Source organism: Tachyglossus aculeatus, chromosome 12, assembly GCF_015852505.1.
Source record: "Tachyglossus aculeatus isolate mTacAcu1 chromosome 12, mTacAcu1.pri, whole genome shotgun sequence".
Taxonomy (NCBI): domain Eukaryota; kingdom Metazoa; phylum Chordata; class Mammalia; order Monotremata; family Tachyglossidae; genus Tachyglossus; species Tachyglossus aculeatus.
In genome coordinates, this window is record NC_052077.1 from 21798533 (window position 1) to 21817824 (window position 19292).

At 41.8% G+C, this 19292-nt stretch overlaps 1 protein-coding gene across 1 annotated transcript in view; it reads right to left on the minus strand.

Annotated features, from left to right (window-relative positions):
* Window positions 1–2948: 2948 nt before the first annotated feature.
* Window positions 2949–19292, minus strand: part of SH3D19 (SH3 domain containing 19) — a 130331-nt gene continuing 113987 nt past the window's right edge. Inside the window, exons 16-21 of the mRNA XM_038754956.1 lie at window positions 14741–14799; window positions 12382–12584; window positions 12059–12108; window positions 9123–9309; window positions 8575–8681; window positions 2949–6205 (exon numbers count right to left, since the gene is read on the minus strand). Coding sequence (XP_038610884.1) covers window positions 6089–6205; window positions 8575–8681; window positions 9123–9309; window positions 12059–12108; window positions 12382–12584; window positions 14741–14799 — 723 coding nt within the window. The 3' untranslated portion in view covers window positions 2949–6088. The remainder of the gene's footprint in view (window positions 6206–8574; window positions 8682–9122; window positions 9310–12058; window positions 12109–12381; window positions 12585–14740; window positions 14800–19292) is intronic.

Consider the following 19292-nt stretch of genomic DNA (forward strand, 5'->3'; position numbering starts at 1 on the left):
CGTTATATTTGATTCTCCCAAGAACTTAGTACAGTGCTCTGCACCCAGTAAGGGCTCAATGAATGCAACTGATTGATTGATCTCTGTTTACACTGCAGCTGACCAGAGACCAAAATCCAATTCACATATCCATGGCTCTTCACTGGGAAGCTGGAGCCCGTCTGTGTACATGGCTGGCTCATTGTGGAAAAGGAACAGGTCTACCACGTTATATTGGATTCTCCCAAGAACTTAGTACAGTGCTCTGCACACAGTAAGGGCTCAATGAATGCAACTGATTGATTGATCTCTGTTTACACTGCAGCAGACCAGAGACCAAAATCCAATTCACATATCTATGGCTCTTTACTGGGAAGCTGGAGCCCGTCTGTGTACATGGCTGGCTCATTGTGGAAAAGGAACAGGTCTACCACGTTATATTGGATTCTCCCAAGAACTTAGTACAGTGCTCTGCACACAGTAAGGGCTCAATGAATGCAACTGATTGATTGATCTCTGTTTACACTGCAGCAGACCAGAGACCAAAATCCAATTCACATATCTATGGCTCTTTACTGGGAAGCTGGAGCCCGTCTGTGTCCATGGCTGGCTCGTTGTGGAAAAGGAACAGGTCTACCACGTTATATTGGATTCTCCCAAGAACTTAGTACAGTGCTCTGCACACAATAAGGGCTCAATGAATGCAACTGATTGATCTCTGTTTACACTGCAGCTGACCAGAGACCAAAATCCAATTCACATATCTATGGCTCTTCACTGGGAAGCTGGAGCCCGTCTGTGTCCATGGCTGGCTCGTTGTGGAAAAGGAACAGGTCTACCACTTTATATTGGATTCTCCCAAGAACTTAGTACAGTGCTCTGCACCCAGTAAGGGCTCAATGAATGCAACTGATTGATTGATCTCTGTTTACACTGCAGCAGACCAGAGACCAAAATCCAATTCACATATCCACGGCTCTTCACTGGGAAGCTGGAGCCCGTCTGTGTCCATGGCTGGCTCGTTGTGGAAAAGGAACAGGTCTACCACGTTATATTGGATTCTCCCAAGAACTTAGTACAGTGCTCTGCACCCAGTAAGGGCTCAATGAATGCAACTGATTGATTGATCTCTGTTTACACTGCAGCTGACCAGAGACCAAAATCCAATTCACGTATCTATGGCTCTTTACTGGGAAGCTGGAGCCCGTCTTGTGTCCATGGCTAGCTCGTTGTGGAAAAGGAACAGGTCTACCACGTTATATTTGATTCTCCCAAGAACTTAGTACAGTGCTCTGCACCCAGTAAGGGCTCAATGAATGCAACTGATTGATTGATCTCTGTTTACACTGCAGCAGACCAGAGACCAAAATCCAGTTCACATATCTACGGCTCTTAACTGGGAAGCTGGAGCCCGTCTGTGTCCATGGCTGGGCTGTGACACCAATAAACAGACTAGTTTTATTTTTGAAGGGCACAGGAATACACACATCGCCACATTTCAACCAATCAAGGGAAATTACCATTTTGTGGAAGGCCTTTAGATGGCACCAGAGATCTAAATTAGCAGCTTTTGGGATTTTTCTTCTCAGTTTGGATACTGAAAATAATAATAATAATAATAATAATAATGGCATTTATTAAGCACTTACTATATGCAAAGCACTGTTTTAAGCGCTGGAGCATTTACAAGGTGATCAGGTTGTCCCACATGGGGCTCACAGTCTTAATCCCCATTTTACAGATGAGGGAACTGAGGCACAGAGAAGTTAAGTGACACAGCTGACAAGTGGCGGAGCCGGGATTTGAACCAATGACCTCTCACTCCATAGCCCGGGCTCTTTCCACTGAGCCACGCTGCTTCTGCAGAATGTGACACTGAACAGGAGTTAATTCCATAGTGATTAGCTAATTCAAAATAGCAACTCTTAAAGGAATGAAATAATTACTGTGGCATCTGTTCATCTGGCAGCGGATGAACTGAAACAGGTAAAAACATTTGTAATTTGGTCTGTACATTCTGCACTGTTTACTCAAAACATTTTTAACCAAACTGTTGAAGTGAAAACTGAACACAATAACGGTTGTATTGTGCTATTTATTTTTTTCCAAAAGGCTTTCACATCAATCATTGCATTTATTCATTACCTCATTTATCCCTGTGAGGTTTGAAGAGGCAGGGATCACTATATTCATTTTATAAATGAGGAAACTGAGGCACAGAGTAAATGACTTGCCCAAGGTCACACAGCAGGAAAGGGGCAGGACTGGAACTAGAACCCGTGTCTTTTAACTCCTAGTTACCATCATAGTATTGATCTGCTTTTGAGACAGCACCTCTTTGAAGGAATTATATTTTTATTTCCTGCACATTCTAGATAAACCTTTGGACAGCTAACTTTATTTAAAAAATCATATCTCCTCTAAAAGTCCTTCCCCGACTAAGCCTCATTTCCCCTACTCCCTCTCTTCTGCAACAACCTTGCATTTGGATTTCCACCCTTCATTCCCCCTCACCCTCAGCCCCACTGCACTTATATCCATATCTGTAATTTATTTTAACGTCTGTGTCCCCCTCTAGACTGTAAACTCCTTGTGGCAGGGAACATGTCTACCAAATCTGTTAAACTGTATTCTCCCAGGTGCTCAGTACAATGCTCTGCACATAGTAAGCACTCCATTAATACAATTGATTGACTGATTAACTATACTGGAAGGTTGAGTTTTTGTTCTTCGAAACTTAAGTAGCATGAGTTTTCCAAAGAGTTCAAATGAAGAAACTGCTCAAAACCTGTGATTCCCTCCATAGGATAACAAGCAGCATCAAGTTTTTCCAGGGGGCAAAATGAAAGTAAAATCTTGTGCATTTTGTAGCGGCTTCCAATTTTCTCAAAACAATTATTTGCTCTTGAGATTCAAAAAAAGAAATTATATCTATATATAGTTATGTATATACATGCATGTATATGTATATATATATATATATGTATATAACAACCATGTCTTATGGAAATAATTTCAAATTGTTTCTAACAGTCACACTCTTCAAACAACTGCCTAGAACAGGGGAAAGAAAGAGTACACTGCCCTTGTGACACTGAAAGGTTTCATTTACAAACCGTTAGAAAGATTTACCATTGTTGCTAGCCTCAGCCACTGGAGTTTGCAGTTGTGGTTCTCCTGTCCTCCTCTCCCCTCAACCGCAAACTGCTTCACCATATTTGATGAAAAGTGGGATTCTGCTGAAGGCTTGCCTTCCCTCACTGAACCCATTGTTCCTTGCTCCTCCTGGACTGAATGATTTCAGAGCTCTCAGCAAAAAAATCCAGCACAAGTCAAGAGTCAGCCTTCTTCTTACATTTTGCCCGAACAGCAGCCAGCAACCACCCTCACCTCTAAACTGATTTTTGACCCCAAATGGCAATGTGGATATTCTTTCACTTGGGTTTTGATGGCGGACAGCAAGTTGGCACCTATTACGAATCTCAAGTGGCATTTCGGCTTCAGACAGGCAAACCACCTGATCTATGGAGACTGGACAAGTCTAAAGCTGAAGAATGGCATTATTTTCAGGGTAAAATGAGGAGAGTATAACCCCTTAGCTCCTCCTCGCCTCACAACATATCTGTGAGCGACATGGACAGAAGACTGTAAAAATTCAAAGAATCCATATTTTATCTGGAGGCTTGCGAAATGGGGTTTCGGCTCAGTATGCTAGCCTACAATCTTCACAATTATTGCATTTCTCCCATCTAGCAGCATAGGGAGGCACAGCAGGGCAGCTCGGAATACATTTGATATGCAAGGTGACAGACCATTTTTCAAAACTGACTTGGAGTTTTATGACATCCTAATGTCACAGTGTTGTGGTGCCCTGTGTTCCCATATTCCCTTCTCTCCTGACGTTAGTATGAGAGGGCTTTATGTGGCTGCAGTCCTAGAATACTCCCCTGAATAAACCTAGGAAACGTTCAGTGGCTAACACAAATTCTTCAATTATGCCCTTTTAATCCCTCTGGCTCCTATAAACCCTTGTAAGTTATACATTTCCCAACTGGAGAAAAAAAATCAGGATGGGGACCTTTCCAGCAAAGGTCTTAGTGCCTTTATTTCCCAAATTAGCATATATGGCATCCTAATTTTATAATGCATTAAAAGTACTGAAGGGGTGAAGGCAAGCATCCAAGCATCTGACGTAGTCCCAGGGAACAACTGAGAGCCCAGAGAGAATAGGTTTGCTGAGTTCTCCATAATCTGGTGAGAATCTGGGACTGGAATTTTCAAATAATGTTTCAGGTGTCCCTGTTCATGCCCTAGAATAGGACAAGTGCAGAAGAGAGGAACTTGGGCCACAGTTTAATTTAGAAAGAGGTCAGAAGGGAGGTTTAGCAGGCCCACAATCTCTCCTCTTTCCCTTTCAGACTTCTACCTTCTTCACAAAAACAACAACAAAAAAAACACTGGGGCATGACAAGGCATCATACTGAGAACAAACTGATTAAAAAAAATAGATTTCTGATTAAATAAGCTAGCAATTTTACTTGAATTGAGTTGTTTAAAAACTTTTGGCCAAAGAAAAATATATAGCCAGTTTCATCTGTCAGGAGATGTTTATTCTGCCAATCTATTTGGAAGATGGAATTCATTTCATTTGGTTTAAGTGTCCCAAGTACAATAGACTTATTCATTTATTCAGTTTTGCAAGAAATCACTTGTCCAAGTGCCATGTGAAACACATCAATTCAGAGGAAAGTAAATGAAAAACTCCAGGTCTGCTATTTGTGCAGTATCAGCTGAGTAGGTTAGGTGAGGTTGGGCAGACAGGTACAAAAAACTTACCAGTCCTCAAAGAGGACATACAAGGCTGATTTATCCTGCCAGCTCTGTGAAGACATTAGCTGTTGGGACTGTTTCCCTGTTTCTGACCTGATACTTATTCTTTACTGTAGGACTTTTGTATTGTATTGTATGATTTTTAATGCATTTTGATAACAAACCACAGCTTACACACTACTATGCGAAATAAATGGATTTTGCTGTGATGCCATAATTGTCAGAGGAATGATCTCAGACTCTGGAAATATGCTATGTAATATATCCATTAATAAAAAGCATACATTGAGGGGAAAAAGTAGTGTGGCAGCCAGGAGGGTTAGCATTATTAGCAGGACATGTTTCAGAGGTGGCTGTGAAGGGTTCACGAGCTACCTGACTGAAAGACTAAAAATATCCTTTCCTTTCAAAACGGATCACTTATGGGTTTTAATCAAGAACGTAAAGTCCTAAATCATAAAACCAGAGAACATCATTTAGCTTCTTTGAGTTCTTCACACCATGGTAAAGGAATGTTGCACTTTTTCAGCAATCATCCCTTTCTAATGGTGACTTGTCTTTAGTATATGGATAAGCACTCAAGCAGAAATAATTCCATTTGAATATAAGCAATGCGGTTTCTCTTACCAAACACTAAGTCGCAATGGGCCCAATTCTCCCAGTGCCTGAGGGTAAATTAAGAAATTTGACAAGCAGTTTCCCAAAGTCTTGAAGGGATTATCGCTTCTTCCACAATGGCCCTACCATACTGCACTTTGGGTTAACCGAACTCATGTAAAGTTTAAATGCCTTCTGGTATAATGAAAATTAAAAATGGAATGGCAGCAACATAAGATGAATCCTCTTCTCTATGCTCTCTTAAAGGTACTACTGTATCAAAATCCCATATGTGCAAATGCAGTTTTGGACTCCCAAAGGGTTCTCCACTCTACCACAATTCACTTTCGTTGTTAGGAACTGTTATCCATTACGCCAAGTCCACTTGATGTCTTCTTTTGGAGCATCTGGGATGCCAGGGGGCTTCTAAGGGCATCAAAAAGAATTTTTTTTTAAAAAAAGAAAACTAAACCTTTTTACTGCTTTCAGGAAATTCTAAGGTACCATGTACAATATGTGCATTTTTCTTTCAGTAAAAAAAAAATAGTGCAAAAACATGTATCTGATCGTCAGAATAGTAGTTCAAGTGATACCAAAGGCAGCAGTTCTTGTGCTAAAAGGACATAGTGCGCCTATGTGCTATTTGAGTAATATGTTTCCATAGCACAAGCAATATCTCTGCTTAGGATGCTGGTAGGACCTGAACGTAGTTCTTGGGAAATATGCCAGATTTTCCCGCTAATTCTCCACTCATCCATTCTTCATCTACAGATTCCAGCTCTGTTATTGTGTCACCGGCCTGCAAGAGGAAATGCATTGAGAAAGGTTATTAGCTCTTGTCATAATAATAATAATGATAATAATAATGGCATTTGTTAAGCAGTTACTATGTGCAAAGCACTGTTCTAAGGGCTGGGGAGGATACAAGGTGATCAGGTTGCCCCACGTGGGGCTCACAGTCTTAGTCCCCATTTTACAGATGAGGTAACTGAGGCTCAGAGAAGTAAAGTGACTTGCCCAAGGTCACACAGCAGACATGTGGTGGAGCTGGGATTCAAACCCATGACCTCTGACTCCAAAGCCCGGACTCTTTCCACTGAGCCACGCTGCTTCTTGTCATGTGTAACCAAGGTGAGCAGGGCTATTTGGAGAAAGCATGGCTAATTTCTTCTTTATGGAACACATCTGACTTCATTTACTCAAAGACAATGATAAAACAAAGCTAATTTTTACTTAATATTATTCACCTTTAACTTCTCCCAAGATCCTATCCTTTTCTTCATCTCTTTCGCACTGAGTAGCATCTCACATACCACTTCCACTCATTCTCTGACCAGATATTTTTCCTTACACTTTTCCCTTTGCTTTTTTTAATACATCAAAGTCCTCTTTAAAGGTAGTTGTTGCTGAGGTTTGATTTAAAGGCCATTTCATATATTTTACTTTATTACTCTTTTTCCGATAACTTTGACCAACTTTTGCTTCCCCTAAATACCCATTAGTTCTGTTTTGAAGGTCTCCAGCTGCTCCCAACTAATTCTCGAACTTCATTACCCCAATTTTAGTCAGTCAAAGGGAATGCATTGAACATACATCGAACAGGAGACACTGGACCCTAGCCTTAGGGATCTTACCACCTCCTAATCTCAGTGGTTTGGGGTTCATCATTCTTACTGATTCTACTTGCTGGGTGTTCTCCTTTGACAGGCCGAATGAGGATTTCTGATCTTTTCTTCCCTCTTCACCTCTTTAAGATTTCTACTGACTCTCAATAGCTAGGTGGTTCTCTTTCACTGAACTTAATTCTGCTGCAAAAACCAGGTGGGCATGTTTCTGGCTCTACTTTAATCTTCTGGGGAGGTATTTTAGGAGCCGGGGGAAGGATTGGAGAGAGGAGCAAAGCACGGGGAGCTGGATGAAGACGGATACGGCCAAAAGTCCCAGAGCTGATTTTCATTTGCTCTCCTGTCCCAATTTCCCCAAGTTCCCAAGTACTGGTTCTCTCCAGATGCTTCAGTTCCCTTACATAATACACTTTAATGTTTCACTCAAATATCTTTCTTTGTCTTTTTTGTGTATGAGAAGTGGATCTGCATTTTTATAGAGGAATTAGCACTCACCCCAAGGGAGTTTGGTATGTATTCTTATTAGTATTAGTGCTGGCACAAATTCTACATGCCATCACAAACATTCAATTCAATTAACATCTACAGTTAGTCAATAATAGTAAAATGCCCGCTGTGTGCACGGCACTGTACATGGTGTAATCTCCCTATCTGGAAAATTAAACCACCATTTCCCAAAAAAGGATGTAGCATTAACCGTTTCTTCCCCTTTGAATATTCTGCAGATGACGCTGAAATCTAATCCAGTATTTTAATTCTGGAGATTTAGGATTCCTCATCCTGTGCTCTCAAAATGTCACTTCACATATTAAGAAAGGGCACCTTGTGTCATTTTTGAAGAAACAGAACGTTTGTTAATAAAGCAAAACCTTGCATTTTAAAAATCATCATCATCATCAATCGTATTTATTGAGCGCTTACTGTGTGCAGAGCACTGTACTAAGTGCTTGGGAAGTACAAGTTGGCAGCATATAGAGACAGTCCCTACCCAACAGTGGGCTCACAGTCTAAAAATGCTTTAGTCTCAATTTTTGGAAACAAATTTACAAATTGACTGTGAGGCACGGCAATCACCTACAATACCACTTCTCCTGAGTTGGCATTTAAATAAGCCTCATGTTCCTCCCTTTGCCTCTTAACAATCTCTTCTGGATTTCTCATACTCTATTTCCCCGCTGTGCTCCCAAACATTGGATCCATCTGGAAAAAAAAAAAACAAAAACCAAGCCCACTTTCCAAAATACCTTAAACCAGTATGTTCTCAATGGCACCCCTGAGAGCAGCAATTTCTACGCAAACCCAATTGTGGGCCTGGATGAACCTGAGAATCTGCCCCATTGATTACTACTTGCCAGGATGCCTCCCGGGACCAGTATCAACTTCTGCCCTCCACCAATCTAGCATCCCCAACCCACCAGCAGAATACAAGTCTCTCTTGGGAATCATCTCTATTTTCCCTCCCTTCACCTCCTCACGCCTCGAAGGCATTTCCCTTTTGAGAACTTTTTAAATAAAACAAAGGGTAACCACTGGCTCTGCTGACCTTGAAGGAGAGCTCGTCGTCATTTTCCCCATGGAAGTCATACAAGGCTCTGGCTTTTTCTTTCTTCTGTCCGGCCGTGGCGAGAGGCACTGCTCCAGCGGTGGGACCTGACCGACACCGAGTCAGAAAAAGGTAGACTGAAATGAAATCCACATTTTCCGAGACAGTCACAATCAACCCTAGCTAGTCTTTGCTGAATGCATCAGATTCATCTTCAAATACTCATTCACTGCGGCTGGGGAAGAGCATGCATAAAATAGATGGAGTTTAGAACGGCATTATCGAATGAAGGTATTTCAAATATACTTTTTCTTCTGAGAAATATTCTGGTTTTATTCATTTTAAACTAATAATTCATAATGCATCAATTATTTCAAAAATAGTGGGAAATAACTTGTCAAAAAACTTAATAAAATCATGGGAAACAGAAATACCTACATTTAAGATTTCAGAATCCCTCTCATGGGAAAAGAACATTCATTTTTTGAAGTTTATGCCTAGTTAACCATTACAATGGAATGAATGTCCTGAACATGACAATCTCATACCTGAACGGGATCGAACAAAAACTGCAGGGAAGATCCCTTCTCTGTTATTCAATCTGCCCTTGAACCACTCTGAGTTCAGATGCTTGATGATCAGGATATTATCTCCCTTCTTAAAAGATAAATCTTCACTGGATTCTGCTATAAAATCATGAAGTGCCTCACACCATTCCCCAGAATGTCTACTGTCCTGTCAAAGAAACCAGAGAAGAGTTAATATGGAGAACAGGCGATGTGAAGTTTGATTGAAAGCTGGATTCTACACAACAAATTGGTTAGGGGAAAACTAAGTGGGGCTAAAAGACATTTTTGAAAGGCCTAATACTCTGCAGCTTTCAAATGTACAAAGAGACAGAGCCTTAAAACAACTTCAGAAGCAGCATGGCTCAGTGGAAAGAGCACGGGTTTTGGAGTCAGAGGTCATGGGTTCAAATCCCGGCTCTGCCAATTGTCAGCTGTGTGACTTTGGGCAAGTCACTTAACTTATCTGGGCCTCAGGTACCTCATCTGGAAAATGGGGATTAAGACTGTGAGCCTGATTACCTTGTAACCTCCCCAGCGCTTAGAACAGTGCTTTGCACATAGTAAGTGCTTAATAAATGCCATTATTATTGTTATTATTATTATCTACAAAAGATGCGTGGGACTGTACAACTCACTGTCATTTTTAAGCTGTCCCAATTTAAAGGGAGGGCCTCATACTTAAACTTTGAATTTTTTACCCTCAATTGTTTGTCATGCTTTAGACAGGTAGAAGCAGAACAAAGACCACAATGTTTATTTTATCTGAAAGCTTAAAATGTGGAAATCTGACTGTCTAATTTCCGGTGAAACTGTTCTTAACCTAAAAGTAAAAGTCAGAATCAGATAGTTTCCTAGCTTCCAGCCTCACACTCTATCCCAAAGACCAACTGGCTACTTTAGGATTTCATTAGGTCACAGTTTCAATAATCACAAAGGAAATACAGCTTTCATAAAACTCCAGCATTCATTAAGCAGCTCATCACTTCTCCATCCGGCACTGCAGTATCAGCTAGTTGGGTGAAGTAGTGGACGATACAGTCTCCTTTCCAGTGGAAAGCTTACAAAGACAAAACCTCTGTCAGGAAGTTCCACCTTCCAAAACATAATTAGACAAATGATGACTACCCACGCTTCATTACTGCTGCACATCTAGGATCTAGGAAAGCTTAGGCTGCAGACCAGGAAGTGCTGGAGCTGAGAGCTGGTACATCACCATCAGAAACACCACCAACAAAAAAAGTCAACAGCATTTATTAAGCATCTACCTCGTGTGGCCCTGGGGAACATACACTAGAAGTAAAAGAGGTGGTCCCTGCCCTGAAAGAACTGTCAATCCAGTGGGGAAATAAGTGGCTACAAATACCAAATACACTGAGTACTCTTCTAGAGGGGGATGTGAGAGTGGCTGCATCCTTAAAGAACCCCATATTGTGGAAAACTTGCATTTCAGCACGCACCCAGTGTTCCGTGCTGCAGGTAAGCAAACAATCCACCATGTCATAATCAATCCAAATTTGCACATGCTGGAAAAATGATTCTTAATTCTGCTAACACATTCTATCCAAAACGCCTAGTCAAAACAGGCATTATGACAGAGCTGGCCAGGTATTTATTTACTCTTTGCCTATTATATAAGCAATACGTCATAAACAGGTAGCTACAAGGCTAATAGGAGTGGTGATGGTGGCACCATCAGGAATGTGGGAAATTGGCAAGGGTATGCCTTTTGAAGGCTCTGAAGAAGTGAAAGGATGTGGTTTGGCAGAACCAAGGTAAAAGAGGGAATTCAATTACGGAATAAAACACTATCAATGCAGTGGAGATGGGCTAGTTGGAGCGAGGAATAGTTCGAAAATTATTTCTATTCGTTTATAAGATCTTTAAGCTCAGGGGCCACGTCTTTTACGTCTAGTTAATGTTTGCAAATGCCTGGTACGGTGTTCTGCACACAGCTGGGTGCTCAATAAATGCTGCTGTTGTTGATGGTGAGAAAGCTGAAAGAAGGAAATGGCAGCAAATTCTGGCTTCCAAATAGCTTATAAAATATCAATAAAGCAGTTACAGTCAGTTCTATAATATGGGAGTTATATTTTTGAGAAGCCCCACATGAAGGAAAATCTGCGGTCCTTAGCTGGCACCATGTCTATGCATACACAACTGTTTCCTCTGACACTGCATTGCGCTCTAGCCAGGTATAAGCCCATGGTTGGAAGAATGTTCCCTCATATTTACACCACTATCTAACCAAAACCCACAGTATAAACACAAGCTATCAAAGAGCTGAGCATTTTGCTTCACAATAGAATTATTAATGAAGTAACCCAACAACCCATATTCTAAATTCAGGAAAAAAGATTTCTTAAATCCAGACATTCAGATGTCAAAATAAATAACACAACTGGGAAGTGGGAATGAGTGGAGGAGGAGGTGGTTAACTAAAAACGTGTAGCCTCAAACAAGAACCATGTGAAGCAAACTGTGTATCCAAAACGGGGAATGGTGTATAGCAATCTCTCAAGAATGTTGGACTGGAGAGTGGGTGGGGAGCGCTTAGTACAGTGCTCTGCACACAGTAAGTGCTCAATAAATACGACTGAATGAATGAATGAATGGTGGGAGGAAGGGAGAAGGTGAGCAAGGTAACTCAAGATGGGAGAATGGCTCAGAGTGGAAGGAAAGAAAACAAATGGAAAAACAACTAGAGAGAAAGAAAACAGCAAAGTGGGACTGCAGACTTTTTGTGGGCACGGAGCATGTCTACCAAATCGATTTTACTGTACCCACCCAAGCAGTACCCTGCAGAGTTAATACTCAATAAATACCACTGATTGATTGATTCACGTATGCAGCCAGTATCTTGTCTTTCCCTGACCAGTCTGTGAATTTCAGCTAGTTATCTAATTTATGCCACATACCTGTGAAATGGATGAAGTCTCTTTCTTATTTTTCTGTGATGATGTTACACCTACATAAAGTAAAGCAACAGTTTACATACAAGATGATTCTCTGGCTTGGCTTTTTTATGGACTGAGATCTTTATTGAAATATAAAACACATAGGGTATCACTAGTCAATAAAGAGATCTCCAAATAAACAAGGTTTCTCTCCTTCAGACTCCCTTCCCTCCTTTTTCTGTTCACATAAATTAAAGGTTTTTTTCATCTTCACAAATACTATCATCTGGATTATAAACAGGACTATACAGTACAATTAAAAAAAAGATATTTGGGTTACTCACTTGGAGCATTTGCCCCATATTCAGGGAGATCCTCAATGATTTCCACAAAGTTAAGAGGAAAAATCCCAGTTTTGCCTTTCAGCACTCCTTTGGCCCATTCTTCATTGACATATTCCTTCAGGAGGATAGTTTCACCTTCTGAGAAGGTTAACTCATCTTTCTGGTCTCCGATATATTCAAACCGAGCCACACATCTTGGGCCTCTAAACAAAGGAAACAATAGTTTGGGTGTCAACATATGTTTAGCATTCATACAACAACACATGATAGCATTTCACAAGGATTAATGTTTAGTTTTCAAAATGCCTTAAAACCATTAATTCATGAAGCCTTATATTGAAATAGGTCAGTAGTCTTATCCATACTGTGCAGATGAGGTCACAGTCACTCAGAAAGGTTAAGTGATGTATTCAATGACCCAATAAGTCCATGGCAGAGCTGAGCTGCAATGCAAAATTCCACATATATATTAGGTACTCGGCTCATCTGTATGCTTTCCTTTGTCTTGTGCTAGACACACTCTAAATTCTTTCAGAATGTGTATTTTCACTATATGTATATCTGTGAGGAACATGATCCAATGCTGGAAGAAAGAGCTAAGGGCATGCACAAAGCATTGGTCCAGACATGCACATGGTAACATAATTTTTCTTATTCATCAAGGCCAAACCCAGCAATATAAAAGAACTAACTGTACATTCATTTCTCATTATTTAATTCTCCCACCCACCCATTTACTATGCCCTTTGATGGCTCTGTGCCACGGGTCAGAGAAGGGTGCAGCAAAAGTGCTCTCTCTCGAATACATTCTGCTGGGAGTGGGAAACCCAGAACAAGAAACAATACTATCACCAGCAGCACCTCTAAAATTCAGATAAATTAATAAAAAAAGACAACAGCTTACAATACTAGCTCACCCTCGGGTTTGCATTTCTTACAACGCTTCTTTCAGTGCTTCCTTCCCCTAAATAATAATAATAATGGTATTTGCTTAACAAATAGCTTACTATGTGCTATAACAATAGCTATAACAATAGCTTACAATGTGCTAAGCACTGTTCTAAGCACTGGGGTAGATACAAGGTAATCAGGTTGGACACAGTACCTGTTCTATTGAGGGCTCACAGTCTCAATCCCTATTTTACAAGTGAGGTAGCTGAGGCACAGAGAAGTGACTTGCCCAAGGTTACACGGCAGACAAGTGGCAGAGCTGGGATTAGAACCCAGGACCTTCTGACTCCCAGGCCTGTTTTCTATCCACTAGGCCACACTGCATTACCATCACAATGCTATTGTCACAAATGATACTGTCACAAGAATAAAATCTCATTTGGCCCCATGATCTGTAAAATCCTTGCTCAAAAAACAATGAGCAAAAGCCAAAAAAATTATATTTTTCCTTCTGAAGTAGCTATAACTTTGTTCCATTACCATCCAGCTGAAAGACTATGACTTTAGAGAGAAGATTTTCCTAGCAAAAATGCTGGAAGGCAGCAACTGTCTGAAGCAGAGAATCAGGCTGGACATGGCTGTATATATGTATATATGTTTGTACATATTTATTACTCTATTTATTCTACTTGTACATATCTATTCTATTTATTTTATTTTGTTAGTATGTTTGGTTTTGTTCTCTGTCTCCCCCTTTTAGACTGTGAGCCCACTGTTGGATAGGGACTGTCTCTATATGTTGCCAACTTGTACTTCCCAAGCGCTTAGTACAGTGCTCTGCACACAGTAAGTGCTCAATAAATATGATTGATTGATTGATGGCTCCAAACAAATCCATAATTAGTCAGATTTATAAGGCCAACCAGTGAAACAATTAAAATTCAACCCACTGCCACTGAAAATGCTGCCTTTAAAAGAAACACTCATGAAGGAAAGAAAACATGGGCAAGTTCTCATACATTCTGGACATGGAAAATAATTTTTCCTATTTTCACCATCCTTTGTAGTTATTTTCTGAAATCTTTGGAGAAGAGTAAAAGAAGAAACATTTCCCCAACACCTGACCTATTCAGAGACAGATTTACAATCTTCAACAGACCCTGAATTCAATTAATTTGATCATTTAACTGGTATCTAAAGTTGCCTTACAGCAGTATTTCAAATCATATAGGAGTTAAGCCAAGGCACGAAAGGACATATAAATCCAGAGAACATCCCCCAGACATAAACGGAGCTCTAGGCAATTTTTGGTCCGCTTTCTTCTCCAAGTTCTATTCCCGATAAAGACTTTATAATAATCCGTTCATGATTCGGAGGGATAGGGGTGGGAAGATAGCCCGGGCCTTTTGAAAGCTCATCATCAGAATTAAAAACCAAAAAGAACCAAGTACCAACATTTCCAACTCACTTAAGATGGTGGGAAGAAGCTGATCCTTTTTTCCCATCACCTCCTTCTGGAACATCAATCTAGATTAAGACAAGATCAAGGAAACAATTCTTACATTTTCAGATTGAGCTTTCACTACATTCAACAGTTGACGGTTAAGTACAGTCATACCCCCAATTCCAACCACCCCAGGGGAATATGTTTTGTTTCACGCCTTTCCCCAAGGTTACATCTGCCCCATGATGAAAGCACCCCAGGTAGTCTTAGGGCCTGTGTTATTCAACTGGACCCAAAATTCCAGTCTCAAGCTACAGGTGAGTGAATCTCTACTAAGGGCTTAGTACAATGCTCTGCACACAGTAAATGCTCAATAAATACAATCGACTGAATGAATGACTCCTCCCGACCTGGACTGAGAATAGGCAAACAACAATGAACAGCTCTTGGAGGAAACACTCCCCGGTTTGTGTCAATTGACAATTTACTGTGTGCAGATCACTGTACGTAAGCTCTTGGGGGAGTACAATATAACTGAGTTCATTCATTCAATCGTATTTATTGAGTGCTTACTGTGTGCAGGGCACTGTACTAAGAGCTTGGGAAGTACCAGTTGGCAACATATAGAGACGGTCCCTACACAACAACAGGCTCACAGTCTAGAAGGGGGGGACAGACAACGAAACAAAACATGTAGACAGGTGTCAAAATCATCAGAACAAATATAATTAAAGCTATATGCACATTACTGACAAAATAAGTAGAATAGTAAATATGTACAAGTAGAATAGAGTAATAAATCTGTACAAATATATACAAGTGCTGTGGGGAAGGGAAGGAGGTAGGGTGGGGGGATGGGGAGGAGGAGAGGAAACTGGGGGTTCAATCTGGGAAGGCCTCCTGGAGGAAGTGAGCTCTCAGTAGGGCTTTGAAGGGAGGAAGAGAGCTAGCAGATGTGTGGAGGGAGGCCGTTCCAGGCCAGGGGAAGGACGTGGGCCGGGGGTCGATGGCGGGACAGGCGAGAACGAGGTACAGTGAGGAGGTTAGCGGCAGAGGAGCGGAGGGTGCAGGCTGCTGCTGTAAAAGGAGAGAAGGGAGGTGAGGTAGGAGGAGGCGAGGTGATGGACAGCCTTGAAGCCCAGGGTGAGGAGTTTTTGCTTGATTTGTAGGTTGACAGGCAGCCACCGGAGATTTTTGAGGAGGGGAGTAACCCGTCCAGAGCGTTTCTGCACAAAGATAATCTGGGAAGCAGAGTGAAGTATAGACTGAAGTGGGGAGAGACAGGAGGATGGTTGATCAGATAGGAGGCTGATGCAGTAGTCCAGTCGGGATAGGATGAGAGATTGAACCAGCAAGGTAGCAGTTTGGATGCAAAGGGCGGATCTTGGCAATGTTGTGGAGGTGAGACTGGCAGGTTTTGGTGACCTGCCAGATTGGATATGTGGGGTGAACGAGAGAGCAGAGTCAAGGATGACACCAACGTTGTGGGCTTGTGAGACGGGAAGGATGGCAGTGCCGTCTACAGTGACGAGAAAGTCAGGGAGAGGACAGGGTTTGGGAGGGAAGATAAGTAGTTCAGTCCTGGACATACTGAGTTTTAGATGGCAGGCAGACATCCAGATGGAGATGTGTCCTGAAAGCAGGAAGAGATATGAGCCTGCAGGGAGGGAGAGGGAGCAGGGGCAGAGATGTAGATTTGGGTGTCATCAGCGTAGAGATGATAGTTGAAGCCATGGGAGCGAATGAGTTCACCAAGGGAGTGAGTGTAGATAGAGAACAGAAGGGGACGAAGTACTGACCCTTGAGGAACCCCTACAGTAAGGGGATGGGAGGGGGAGGAGGAGCCCGCAAAGGAGACTGAGAATGAACGGCTGGAGAGATAAGAGGAAAACCAGGAGAGGACGGAGTCTGTGAAGCCAAGGTTGGATAGCGTGTTGAGGAGAAGGGGGTGATCCACAGTGTTGAAGGCAGCTGAGAGATTGAGGAGGATTAGGATAGAGTAGAAGCTGTTGGATTTGGCAAGAAGGAGTCGGTAGACATGTTCCCTGTCCACAATGAACTTACAGTCTAGAGTCAGATTTTAGAGTGTGATGAATACCTGAGCGGATAACCAGAGAAGTTGTTGAACTGAGTAGGAAAATGGATTTAGAAAGAAATGAGATGGATGTCTTCAAGTTAACTGCTCCCCATTTGGAGGATGGGATCCTCCGTTCCCGAGAGGCCCGCCCGCCATCACACCTCGTGGCCCTCGCTGCTCCCCGAGGGATCCTCTCCTCAGAGCACTGCCATAGACGCCCCCTGCTTCCACACACCCCCCCACAGACACACACTTAAGCGACCTTCCTAATAGTGCCCCCCAACCCCCCTTCCGGGTCCGGTCCTGACTGACTCTCCCCCTCCCCGCCCCCCACCGCGGGAAAAAGGCCCTTGTTATCACCAAGTTACATTAACGACAGCCTCATTCGCACCTACTCAGCCCTTCTGTCGACCCCGGCCCACGTCCTCCCCTGGTCCTGGAATGCCCTCCCTCCGCCCATCCGCCAAGCTAGCTCTCTTCCTCCCTTCAAGGACCTACTGAGAGCTCATCTCCTCCAGGAGGCCTTCCCAGACTGAGACCCTTCCTTCCTCTCCCCCTCGATCCCCTCTCCATCCCCCACATCTTACCTCCTTCCCTTACCCACAGCACCTGTATATATGTTTGTACATATTTATTACTCTATTTATTTATTTTACTTGTACCTATCTATTCTATTTATTTTACTTTGTTAGTATGTTTGGTTTTGTTCTCTGTCTCCCCCTTCTAGACTGTGAGCCCACTGTTGGGTAGGGACTGTCTCTATATGTTGCCAGCTTGTACATCCCAAGCGCTTAGTACAGTGCTCTGCACACAGTAAGCGCTCAATAAATATGATTGATTGATTGATTGATGGAAGAATGATTGCCCAATGAGGACTTCCTCAAACTTCAACAGTCCAGTGAGTCACTGAAAGATGTGACAGTCTTTGCAGGAGACTGCAGAACAAGATTCTCCTGCAAAGACTGAATCATATTATCTACCACTACTACTACTATCATAGAGTTACTAATTCTAACACTACTCATTTTTAATACTGTGATGCTACACTCTGATAACTCTAATAAAGACCAAATAATAGTTTAGCGACACTATATAGCACAGGGCAATTCCATGTTATAGTTCCAGAGGTTCTGGACTGAAACTTCTAAAACATGTTTGAGGACAATAAACCTTCACAACATAATGACCCTAACAAAGAACATAACTCAGTTGTTTTTTGAGCTATGCCTGCCCTGCAATTAGAGTATGCTTCACAAAATGCAGAATGCAGTTTCACACTCTGCCAAATCAATTCCTGGGTGTATAGATTAAGTCCAGCCTTGAAAGAGATTGTTGAGATCAGAATTGACTCACGGAGGGTAGTGGCAGGGTGATGTCTCATCAATGTTTCCCTCACTGGCCCGGAAACATTCCTTCGTGTTCTGCAAAACTCCCTAGGACTTGTCCTTTCCCCATCAATTCTCCAAAGTGTTTTCCTCTCTCCTTCTCCGAGTATTAAAGTACTGAGTTAATTATACAAGTTACTGGACTGAATTCACTTGTCCCATAGTTTATGGGGCAAAAGTGAAGTAGAACATAGTGATTTAATAATAATAATTATTATTATGGCATTTGTTAAGTGCTTACTATGTGCCAAGCACTGTTCTAAGAACTGGGGTTGATACAAGGTAATCAGGTGGTCCCACATGGGGCTCACAGTCTTAATCCCATTTTACAGATGAGGGAACTGAGGCAAAGGGAAGTGAAATGAATTGCCCAAAGTCACCCAGCTGACAAGCGGCGGAGCTGGGATTAGAACCCACGACCTCTGATTCCCAAGCCCGTGCCCTTTCCACTAAGTCACGCTGCTTCTCTTAATGATTTCCATTTGCTTACAATAATTTTGCCCTCTAAAAACACTCCAAGCTGGGCTTACCCTTCAGAAAGTCGAATCAAGCGCAATGATTCCACAAGGAAATGGTCTTTATGAGATTACAACTAAACTTGCTCTCTGAGACCTAAAGTCATATTAATGGCATCTTTGACAATCAATTCAAGCCAATAACGTTATCTTGTGCTCTGTTTTTCTTTTAAGTGATTAACTTCAATTTGCGCCCAACTACAACAGTATGGCAAAATTGGGCAGGGTGAAAGTGTTGCTATGGAGTAAAACTGAAGCAATAGGTTCAATGTTAACAGAAAATTTCCACACAATCCTATAGCATTCATTAGAGACCAAATTTCATTAATTACCCTTCTAATAATCCAGAACACTCTAAACCCCATTTACTTAGTCAAAATTGGCAATCTACTTTTCTGTAATACCTGACATTTTCAAAAGCCAGAAAATGCTAATTTTAGTCATGCTTTCCAATATCAGTAAGTTAGATGATGATGAATCCCTCCTTCTATTTTGGGAATCTTTACGCAGTTCCACTTGACCTTTACACATCACAGCACAATTAGGTTTACCACTAATGGCTAAACAATATACATCTGGTCATGACTTCTTGTTCAATT